At 42.7% G+C, this 12,518-nt stretch overlaps 1 protein-coding gene across 1 annotated transcript in view; it reads right to left on the reverse strand.

Moving 5' to 3' along the window:
• The window catches only part of pde5ab (phosphodiesterase 5A, cGMP-specific, b), a gene marked incomplete in the record, with an annotated part of 74,901 nt that overhangs the window by 36,736 nt on the left and 25,647 nt on the right, over positions 1–12,518 (reverse strand). The window contains 1 exon segment of the mRNA XM_042214633.1: positions 12,423–12,505. Coding sequence (XP_042070567.1) covers positions 12,423–12,505 — 83 coding nt within the window.

Below are 12,518 nucleotides of genomic sequence, written 5' to 3' on the forward strand. Positions count from 1 at the left end.
GGAATTATGTAGCAAAGAAGAAATTGATAAATAACTCTAAATATAATAATGGATTGCATTTATATACCACTTTTCGAGACCCTCAAAGCACTTTACAATCCACTTCATTCATTCACTCACACACTGGTGGAGGCAGCTACAGTTGTAGCCACAGCTGCCCTGGGGCAGACTGACAGAAGCGAGGCTGCCATATTGCGCCATCGGCCCCTCTGGCCACACACCAGTAGGCGGTAGGTGAAGTGTCTTGCCCAAAGACACAACGACCGAGACTGTCCAAGCCGGGGCTCCAACCGGCAACCTTCCGGTTACAAGACGAACTGCCAACTCTTGAGCCACGATCGCCCCTAAATATGTTTTTTTCCTTAGTTGACAGCACTACAAACCCTCGGCCCTCTTTCAATGAGCTTCATGACATAGTCAGCTGAAACGGTTTTCACTTCACAGGTGTGCCTTGTCAGGGCTCATTTGTGGAATTTTTTGCCTTCTTAATGGGAAGATGGGAACAGTCAGTCCGAAAAGTTGCTAAATTTGAATGTGTCCCCAAGTGCAATTGCAAAAACCATCAAGCACTACAACCAAACTGGCTCACACAAGGACCACCAAACGAAAGGAAGACCAAGAGTCACCTCTGCTGCTGAGAAGTTCATCTCAGTCACCAGCCTCAGAAATCACCAGCATCTGAGATTAGAGCCCAGATAAATGCCACACAGAGTTCCAGCAGCAGTTACATCTCTAAATCAACTATTCAGAGGAGACTGTGCAAAGTAGACCTTCCGTGAAGACCGAGTGTGAATGCATCATGGACGAGAAGGTCTTGGATGATGGAAGCTCTTGTCCTAGGCTAGTATCTCAGAGTGCTCTATTAAAGCAGGGGTCGGCAACCCGGCACGCGAAGGGTTAACTGATGGCACGGCCATAGCTGGACTGGCCATCGGCATACCGGGCTTTGCCCGGTGGGCCGATGGTTTTATTTATTTTTTTGTAACGTATAAACAATGAAAGGTGTGGATTGGCCAGATGTGGCCGGTGTGTAAAAATAACTCAGTTGTTTGGTGGTGGCTATGGCGAGCTTCCACAGATTCAGTAACATTAGCAAGTGGTGGAGGCCAGCAGGTGGATGAGAGAAAGGGGAGGCAAGAGGAGAGACTCGAGGCAGCCGCCGGTCCGAGTGTCAGGTGAACTGAACTTCAGGTAAGAAGTTATGACCTGCAGTCTATCTGGGTCAGATATAAACCAAGTTTAGGTGGAGTTTATGGCTTTAATACCTGGTGGGCCGGTCTCTAGTCAAAATGCCCGGTAATGCCAGTTAATGCAACATCAAAGCAGCTGGAATCCATATATGTGCGTGTTCATGGAGCTTGCATTTTCACCAGCTGGAAATCACTACCTGACAAGTTTAACTGTCCAAATACTGTAGAGGCCTTATTGACAGTATTTGGTTCTACATATCTGTGTGAGCAGATTTTCTCTCACATGAAGAGGTCCTCAGGTCTGAATGCTGGACTCGGAGTCCTGTGTCTCTGAGTGGGAGACCAGAGATCACATTAACATGTGTATCCCTCTTTTAACAAACATGCCATATTGGCCCAGTTTAGTTTTCTTATCATTGTTGTGAGGAGACCATAAATAGCATTTGCATTTTCTATTGTACAGTTCATTTGCTTTATGGAGTTCTTGTTATGGATAAAAAAGTGTCTTTTTTTTTTGTTTCAAAATAGCTGATAACGATGTGGGTCAAGGAGTATTTCAGTAATTCATTTTCTTAGACTAGATCTAGCAAACTTATCTACTTCACACAAGAGAAACATAACCCAGCCAAAGGAAACAGCAGAAGTAGTCTATTATAATGGGTGTAGATAGGTCATATCAGTTTGTCCAGTTAAGATATACAAAGCTTCTGGTTTTGTGTTATGTGCCAAGACCAGAGCATTTAGCATCAGTTGATGATCAGACAAGACTATCTGTCATAACTGTACAGGTAAACCTTTTACAGACCTGGTAGACCTTCTCCTGTTTGTCTATTGTAAGTTTCCTCAGGTTTCTACAGGTTTTTCACCTTTTGTGTTTCTGTTTGCCCATCAGGTCAGAGGTTTACTAGAGGGAGACTTGGGAGGAAATGGATCAGGTTAAGGACAGAAATATAATCTCTTACGTCCTTAAAATGAGAAACTCAAAATAAATAAATAAAAATTGTATACTTTCTTGATCCCTGTGGGGAAATTCCTCTCTGCATTTAACCCATTCACTCAGTAAAGCAGTGAGAAGCCACCGAATCTAGCGCCTGAGGAGCAGCGTGTAGGTACTTTGCTCAGGGGTACCTCAGAGTAGCTGTTTAGGAGATTTGAAACCCCGATGTTCCGATCATGGGACCACCACTCTCCTTACTGAGCTATTCCTGCCTCAACTGAGCTATCCCTGCCAAAGACCACAACCTTGGCAAGAGAGAAGCTTAAATCATAAAGGAAGCAGAAAAAAATGGAGTGATCAGACAGCAAGGTGAAAGCAGTTTTGAGGTTAGCCTCAAGTCCCGTTGCTGTTGTTGTGTAGTAAGGTGAGACCGTTCCATCTCCAGTAGATTACTATATAGCTTTATAGTGTTAAATTATTTCTTTGCTGTAACACTGTCAAAAAAGTGGACACAAACACTGGCTGGTTTCATGTTCATGTGGTAAAAGTTAGTTAAAGAATTTGGTTCTTTAACTAACTTTTAAGAGCATTGCATAGTCTTTGCATCAGTTGTGTTAATCTGCTATTAATGTCCACAGAGTACAGTGAAATTTACGCCTACTTGTGAATTTTCCAATTTTCTTTCAAATAATCCAGCAGAAAAATCCTGTGGATGACCCAAAAAACAATGATTGATTAATAAATAAATAAATAAAAAACAAAAAACTGAATATTGATGTATTTTGTGTTTTGAACTATTTAGAAGCCCATTATACATTATGCAAGGCTTTACTGGCAAATGATTAATATGGGGCACTAGGGCAAGTGAACATCTCTGTGGACCAGGAGAAGACATTCCTCAACCAGTGGGTGTTCTTCCATTGGCTGGCTAGGGTTAGAGGTAAAATTATGGGCAAGTGATTCCAGCCAACTGTGCCCACAGATTCTGAGACTCTTTACACTCTTAACCATCCAGTGAAGTAGACCTGAAGTACACTTACTGGCAAATTCCTCCCAACACAGCAGATGTCTGCCTCTCCCTAAGCCTGGTTCAACTAGAGCAGGAGTCTCAAACTCGTGGCCCGGGGGCCACTTGCGGTCCACGACACCCCTACTATATTGACGTAAAGAAATATAATGTATTTGGCCCTTGAAGTTACTTACTTAAATTATTTGGCTAGTTTTTTATTAAGAGCAAAAATAGAACATTTAACATTAAAACATGAATTTTGTAGTGTGTATGTGTGTGCAGATTTGTAGCGCAATGGAGTGTTTAAGTCTCTGATAGTCATTCGTTTACTCAAGTAATAGTGAGTCTTTTAGTGTTTTTCTTTGATTTCCAAGATTTAATGCATGGTAGGCCTTTAAATTTGGATAAATTTGATCCTTCAAGCTAATTACCTCAATGTGTCCTATCCAAAGTGACCTCAGTATACACCCACACACAGATGGAAAAGGAGCAGACTATGTGCATTTGTGTTTGGGTTTAATCACTCAAACTGAAATCCACACTAAAATCCACCCTTCCTCTCCCTTGCCCTGTGACTGACTTAAACAAGGTCATAGAAAACCTGCCGGCATCATGTAAACCATGACAGAAAACTTTGGGTTTTGATTCCGGGCAACAATCAAGCTCCAGACCCACACAAACTTCATTGTCCCACTTTGTCTGCTTGAAATCATCTGCCTGCCATTCCTGTGAGCTGTATCTACAGCATCAGTTCAGCATGACTGAACTTCCAGCTTTAGCGAAAAAGATTTCGTGTCACTGGGAAGCCACAGCCGTGGCAGTTAATGTCACTATAAAAAGCCTCCAGCAGTTCCACACAGTCAAAGCTAACATCCTGCACTGCTCCTCCCTCCCTTCCCACATCGGCCCAGATGGAGTTGCTCATTTTTGCCATTTCGCAGCTGTCCCAGAGGAAATCTAGCACATACACACAGCAGCATTTAAACAGAATTATTAGATTAGGAGAAACTGGAATGAAAGTGGGATATACAAAATGAGACCCTATAGAAGACAAGGCAAGGTCTGGTTAGTGTCTGGTCCATCTACCAATTATTTCAATTTCAGACACAAAAATAGGAGGCCTGGAGAGCAGAATATCTATCACAAAAATAAAAGACCTAGTAAGAAGAATATCTGTGCGTTGGGTTTAAATCAGTCACACACAAGAAAAGGATGTTAAAACTCTGTTTTGAAACTCACAGGTCCATTTGTTTCACCAAACTTTCCTTTACTGTGTCCTAGCTGTGTCTTAGCTATAAAGATAGAGCTAAGAGACACAGAATGGGAAAAGTAATGGAAAAAGTGATTAAAGTCTGATCAAAAGCATGTTTTATGTATTACCTGATCTTTAATAATAATAAAATAAAAATATACCAAACCATGAATTCTCTGTATTTTTAGTTTTCTTTATTTTAAATGCATTAAGGTTACATTTAAAGACCACTTACATTATTATCGTCACCAAATCCTATGAAAATTAATCAGTGTGTTATTCCATTTCTCAGAATCTTATGACATGCCTTTCTTGTTGTGATTCTCAGCACCAAGAGCTTTGGCCCCTCCTAATATTAGGAATTAAACCACAAATATGTGGTTCAGATTTTAAATTAATTTTCAAAAGCGTTGTAGTGAGTCGTTGAGTAGTGCATGACATGCTTTTGATTTTTATTTGGAGTAGCATAGCTGAATTCAAAATAATTTGACTTCTTTGTTAAAAGAAAAAAACTTAAACTTGTATATTGTAGGAAATATATGTAATGTTGTCACATCAATTTGTTGTCCATCCATCCATCCATCTTCATCCGCTTTGTCCGGGACCGGGTCGCGGGGGCCTCCTCCAGCTTATCCGGGGGAATACCAAGGCGTTCCCAGGCCAGCCGAGAGATATAATCTCTCCAGCGTGTCCTGGGTCTGCCCCGGGGCCTCCTCCCGGTGGGACATGCCTGGAACACCTCACCCAGGAGGCGCCCAGGGGGCATCCTTGTCAGATGCCCGAACCACCTCAGCTGGCTCCTTTCGATGTGGAGCAGCAGCTGCTCTACTCTGAGCCCCTCCCGGATGGCCGAACTTCTCACCCTATCTCTAAGGGAGAGGCCAGCCACCCTTCGGAGGAAGCTCATTTCTGCCGCTTGTATCCGCGATCTCGTTCTTTCGGTCACTACCCACAGCTCGTGGCCATAGGTGAGGGTAGGGACGTAGATCGACCGGTAAATTGAGAGCTTCGCTTTTACACTCAGCTCCCTCTTCACCACGACGGACCGGTGCAGCGTCCGCATTACTGCAGCTGCAGCCCCAATCCGTCTGTCGATCTCCGGCTCCCTTCTCCCATCACTCGCGAACAAGACCCCGAGATACTTGAACTCCTCCACTTGGGGCAGGAACTCATCCCCGACCCGGAGTGGGCACTCCACCCTTTTCCGGCTGAGAACCATGGCCTCAGATTTGGAGGTGCTGATCCTCATTCCCGCTGCTTCACACTCGGCTGCGAACCGTTCCAGTGCGAGCTGGAGGCCCTCACCCGATGAAGCCAACAGAACCACATCATCTGCAAAAATCAGAGATGAGATTCTGAGGCCACCAAAGCGAAAGCCCTCCGCCACTTGGCTGCGCCTAGAAATCCTGTCCATAAAAATTATGAACAGAACCGGAGACAAAGGGCAGCCCTGGCGGAGCCCATCACCCACCGGGAACGAGTCCGACTTATTGCCGGCAATGCGAACCAAGCTCTTGCAACGGTTGTATAGGGATCGAATGGCCCGTAGCAATGGGCCAGACACCCCATATTCCCGCAACACCTCCCACAGGACACCCCGAGGGACACGGTCGAATGCCTTCTCCAAGTCCACAAAACACATGTAGACTGGTTGGGCAAACTCCCATGCACCCTCAAGTACAATTTGTTGTCCACGCCATTAAATATTTTTCAACTTGAATATTTCAGTCAAAATCTCATGTGTGATTTGAGCTTTCCTCTCGATTCTTGAGCTGTATATTTTCTTAAGTAGATTAGCTTCAAATTGGGTCTACAAACTGCTACATTACATAGCATGTTATATTCAGGCTTCATTTGTTTGCTTATATTGCAATTTTACAGTTAGGAATGTTTATGAAATATGCAATAAAAAATACACACATTACTAAATAATATCACAGAATTAAAGAGTTACGTTAAAGTTAAGGAACTACTTTAAAGTTTGGTTAAAGTTTTATCTACGTTCATGTACTGTATATTTATTACCACAATACCTGCATTCGTTTTAAGCTCCCTATTGAATCATATTTAGATCTTAATTTATTAAGCTCTTCACTTTTCTGTATTAATATTTTACTTATTGAGTTGGTTTGTTCTGTCATATTGTATTTATTTTCATAAAGCTACATTTTTAATGTTTTTTGGTGGAAAATAGTAATATCCCTACTTTTGGGGTTTCACACTTCTCTTAGCAGCAGAGTGTTGGTGAATTTTATGCACTATATGACTCAGCACTTGACAATAATGCTCTGTCATTTTATGTGGGTTTCAGCCTTGTGTCTGAGGTACTATGCCTCCTAAATACTTTCACTTTGCAGTAATACTATTTAGAAAGTTGATAGCACAATATCTAGGAATAGCATCCCGTTATAGTACCACACTCAATCTCAGTGAGCTCTTTACACTTATCCATGGCTGCAAGCTGATATGGCTGCACTTCATGCAGAGTTTATTTTCAGAAACTTGTCATTAATTAGAAACTTATCAGAAACTAAAATCCAATTTTATCTGCTTCTTATTAGTCTAAAATCTTATTCTCACTTCTCCTATAAATATGCAGTCCATCAAACTATAGCATTTTCTTCTTCTTACCCCAGGCAAACCAAACTGACTAATCAAAATCACATAAAGCACTAACATATATGCATAGGTTATATATGGATATGTTGATACACAGAAAATGTAGTGAATGCACACTTAACTGCACACACAAACACACACACACACACACACACACACAAATACAAACATGCAATCCAATTGTATTGCTTAGGATGAGATTAAGATTGAATTTTAGATGCTACATAGCAACTGTGGAGGTCAGGCCGCCCTAGAGAGCAGCATGCCAAAAGACGAGTGAGTGGGAGGGAGTAAAGGGGAAGGATCTCTATCTGATTGTATCTTAAATCAGATTAGTTCTTATTCACCCCTCTTGGCTGCAACCCAAGTCTACAACTGCAGATTCCCAAATCCTTTCCCTTGTACCATGGCCCTCTACTCATCCTGGCTGTAAATACTAAAACCATTTAACCCTGTGTTGGGAACTCAGACTTCACCTCTTTGTGTTTCCTTTCAAATCATTTCACGACTCTTATTTTCCCGTTTCTCCCTTACAAATGACCATTATACTATTTGCGACATTTTATCATTTCTAGAGAACAAACAGGACACAGAGATAAAAACTACTGATCATTATTTTTTTCCTGCCATGGCAAATATATACACAACTTGCTAAAGTGGCTTATTTGTAAAGTTTATGCACCTGTAAGACCTTATAAATGTATAATATAATTTTAATATCACAAAAATAACTTCCAATTTAGACCCACAAAACCTTAATTATGCATGACATATTATAATTGCATCATATTAACAGGCAACCAGTGATGTAGCATAAGAATGCACTAGTAGTCATAATATACACAAACTTTTAATGAGCAACCAAAACCATATATACACTCAACAAAAATATAAACGCAACACCTTTGTTACTGCTCCCATTCCCCATGGGATGGACGTAGAGACCTAAAATTCATTCCAGATACACAATATAACCATCCCTCCCAAACAGTGGTCACAAATCAGTCCAAATGTGTGGTAGTGGGCACATCTGCTATATTGAGATAATCCATCCCACCTCACAGGTGTGCCACATCAGGATGCTGATCTGACATCATGAGTAGTGCACAGGTGTACCTCAGACTGCCCACAACAAAAGGCCACCCTGGAATGTGCAGTTTTTTGCGACTATTGGGGGTCTGGGGACCCAGAACCGGTCAGTATCTGGTGTGACCACCATTTGCCTCATGCAGTGCAACACATCGTCGCATGGAGTCTATCAGATTGTCAATTGTGGCCTGTGGAATGTTGGTCCACTCCACTTCAATGGCTGTGCGAGGTTGTTGGATATTCGTGGGAACTGGTACACGCTGTCGTATACGCCGGTCAAGCACATCCCGAACATGCTCAATGGGTGACATGTCCGGTGAGTATGCTGGCCATGCAAGAACTGGGACATTCTCAGCTGCCATCTGCCCTGAACAATGTGAACCATGATTCATCCGTGAAGCGCACACCTCTCCAACGTGCCAGACGCCATCGAATGTGAGCATTTGCCCACACAAGTCTGTTACGGCGACGAGCTGGAGTCAGGTCAAGACCCCGATGAGGACGACGGGCATGCAGTTGAGCGTCCCTGAGACGGTTTCTGACAGTTTGTGCAGAAATTGTTTGGTTGTGCAAACCAATTGTTCCAGCAGCTGTCTGGGTGGCTGGTCTCAGACGATCTTGGAGGTGAACCTGCTGGATGTGGAGGTCCTGGGCTGGTGTGGTTACACGAGGTCTGCGGTTGTGAGGCCGGTTGGATGTGCTGCCATATTCTCTGAAACGCCTGTGGAGACGGCTTATGGTTGAGAAATGAACATTCAATGCACGGGCGACAGATCTGGTTGACATTCCTGCTGTCAGCATGCCAATTGCACGCTCCCTCATTGCTTGTGGCATCTGTGGCATTTTGCTGTGAGACAAAACTGCACATTCCAGGGTGGCCTTTTGTTGTGGGCAGTCTGAGGTACACCTGTGCACTACTCATGATGTCAGATCAGCATCCTGATGTGGCACACCTGTGAGGTGGGATGGATTATCTCAATATAGCAGATGTGCCCACTACCACACATTTGGACTGATTTGTGACCACTGTTTGGGAGGGATGGTTATATTGTGTATCTGGAATGAATTTTAGGTCTCTACGTCCATCCCATGGGGAATGGGAGCAGTAACAAAGGTGTTGCGTTTATATTTTTGTTGAGTGTAGAACAGTTCAATAGTTCCCCTGTCAGTTGTTTCAGCTCATCCGAGGGAACATCAAGGCATTCCTTGGCCAGCTGAGAGATGTAATCTTTCCCAGTGTTCCCTGGGTCTACCGTGGGGACTCCTATGAGTAGGATATGCACAGAAAACCTTGCCCAGAAGGCAGCCAAGAGGTATCCTAGTCAGATGCCCAAACCAACTCAGTTACTTCCTTTTAGTGAGGAGGAGGAGTGACTCTGAGTTCATCCTGAATGACTGAACTTTTCACTCTATCTCTAAGGAACAGCTAGCCTTTGGAGAAAGCTAATTTTTGCTTTTTGTATCCAAAATGTAATTCTTTCTGTTATTGCTCAGAGGTTGTAAATCCATCTGTTTCTTAATGCATGCTCAATCATCCAGGTAAAGAAATCCAAAAAAGTTTGTTCCGTTCATCTAGCAATTTTAGTTTTCCCACTAAAAACACTACATCCAGATTAATAGAATCTACTTTTTCATGAATCCATCTCTCAATCACCTGCTCCTCTCTCCCTTGACTCATGACCAACAGACCAGGACAATTAAGTGTAAGTTAGCACCAACCAATGAAGCTGACAGGACCACATTATTCACCAAAAGCAGAGATGAGGCCATCAAAGTGGAAGCTTTTTGACATGGACGAGTCACCCCCCCCTCGTCACCAGACTCTGTTTCCTCTCCAGAACATGTGTCAGTGGGATTGAGGAGACCCTGAAAGTATTCCTTCCACTGCCCAAATACATGCTCAGTGGAAGTCAGCAGCACATCATGCACTGTGTGAGTAAAGCACTACTTTTGGCTTCTTAGTTGCTTGGTGGTTTACCAGAATAATTTCAAGGCCAATCAAAAGTCTTGTTCCATAACCTTACCGAGCTCTTCCCACACCCGAGTTTTTGTTTGAGCTATTGCAAGAACTGCACTTCACTTGGCCTGCCAGCTCCCTCCAGAGTTCTACAGACAATCCGAGCCCCTATACAACCTCTTCTTCAGCTTGATGGCTCCCGTCACCTCCAGCAACCACTATCTGATTTGAAATGGGACCATGACAGGAGGGGGTGCAGAACATGTTGGAAGTGGGAACCGAATACCTTGTTTACTGGGCCTCTTCCAGATGAAGCCAGTACACCCTCACTATATGTCTGGATGCACCAGGCCTTTCCTTCACCACATGATCCAACTCACCACTAGGTGATGATCAGTTCACAATTGAGTGCCTGTTTACACTTAGTGTCCAGAATATAGCCCGCAAACCTGCTTTTACAAAATTGATTGTCGACCTGCAACTGTCCTTTTGCCACATGTACTTATGAACACCCTTATGGTTAAATTTGGTGTTTATAATGGACAAACTGTGGTTAGCACATAAGTCCAATAAAAGAACGCCACTTGGGTTTAGGTCCTTCCCAGTCACATCCCTTCCGGACACACTGTTATTACCGATCACCCGTCTTCAAGTCTCCAAGTTTGAGAATACTGTGAATGAAATTGTTTATTTAGTTGGAGTGAGATTGTCACGGCTGGGGCAGCAGTCGTGTGGTGGAGTGAATGTTGCCGACAGCGGCGGAGGTGCGAGTGAGTTTATTTACAGTGCACAATAACAAAAGCAAGGGCAGAACTTAACATAAACCTAAACTGGGGAACACTAATAATAACAAAACACGAAACCATAACTCACAAAGTCACATGCAGGGAAAGACATAAGGAGGTACACAGGGGATGGAGAGCTGCAAATGGAGAGCAGAATGTGGAGCAGAGAGACGCAAAGATGACCCAATGATGCAGAATAACACAGACGAACCATCGGGGAACACAGGTAACCAGACACTATGTATACACGTGCTGAGGAACACAAAATGGCAAACCGGAGGGAGGCACAGCTGATCCTAATTACACAGACGAGACAGGGAGAGCACAAAACTGAACACAGAGGAGTCATACATGGATATACAAAGTAAAACAGGAAGTATACACTGACGAAACCTAAAACACAAAACTGACCGGGAGCATAAACGATAACCAAAGACCTAGAACATCCAACCCCAAATACATATAGACAGAACCCCCCAAACATAAGATAATAATAATAATAATAATAATAATAATAATAATAATAATAATAATAATAATAATAATAATAATAATAATAATAATAATAATAATAATAATAATAATAATAATAATAATAATGAACACAAAATGCTGGATCAACGACCCAGGACCATGACAGAGATGTCCTGCTATGGATGTGACTACCCCTAATGACTGTTAAATGGTAAATGGACTGGTTGATTCTGTTCATCTGGACGTAGCGTTTTCAGCAGGAGAAACTTTTCGTCACTCATCCAAGTGACTTCTTCAGTCTCAGCTGACTGCAGGTTTCCCATCTTATCAACAGTATATTTTCACAATGACTGAAACAAGCCCACGAAATGAACAATGGGCTGTGAGGTCAGTTCCTCAATCATTAATATGCAAATTATCATGACCACTGGTCAACAACCACTCATCAAACCCCATTGATCAATGGTACTAACTGGAAAGTTGCAGGTTAAATGGACTGGTTCTTATATGTCACTTTTCTACTCTATCTGAACACTCAACACGCTTTACACAACTTCATAATGGATGGTTTCTGAGAAAGGTTTCAGATGGCCTCCAAGTCAGTAAAAGTGTCCACATCATCATGGTAAATGGGTTGTAACCCAAGATCTGTCAACTTTAACCTAAGGACAGTGCAATGAAGCCAAAAGGGTCCAGCTAATGAGGACCAAAAGCTTTGTACTGAAATCCTGCAGTTGAATATCTAGGAACATGGCAGGTGAAGAATTTGGATTACCTTAAAAAGATCCCAACAGGCTGCAAATCAGCTCAGCAAACTTAAGAGTATTGAACCCCTCGTTCTTGTCTACACTGTATCAATTCAGTGTGACTGAAGGGGCATAATAAGACTTTCATTACTTCCAAAACATCTCCTTCTACATGATGATAATAGATCTTTGTGCAAGTGCCCATTATGCAAACATCATCTAAAGGCCTCTTAGGGAGAGAGAAAGGACAGTTTTCAACATTGCAAAAATACTGATGAAAATAGCTAGAGTATGCCTGAAGAAATAAAGTCATTAACACTCGAATGTCATTTTAACAGGCTTGTGCTGAGGGTGATCCTCTTACCTTTTTGGAGCATCTAGGACTTCACCAGCAAAGTCCTTCACCAGTTCCTCATAATCCATGTGAAAGACGCTGGAGAAAGTGTTCTGCAAAAAGAAT

Source organism: Haplochromis burtoni, unplaced genomic scaffold, assembly GCF_018398535.1.
Source record: "Haplochromis burtoni strain Fernald_Lab_line unplaced genomic scaffold, NCSU_Asbu1 Contig_596, whole genome shotgun sequence".
Lineage (NCBI taxonomy): Eukaryota > Metazoa > Chordata > Actinopteri > Cichliformes > Cichlidae > Haplochromis > Haplochromis burtoni.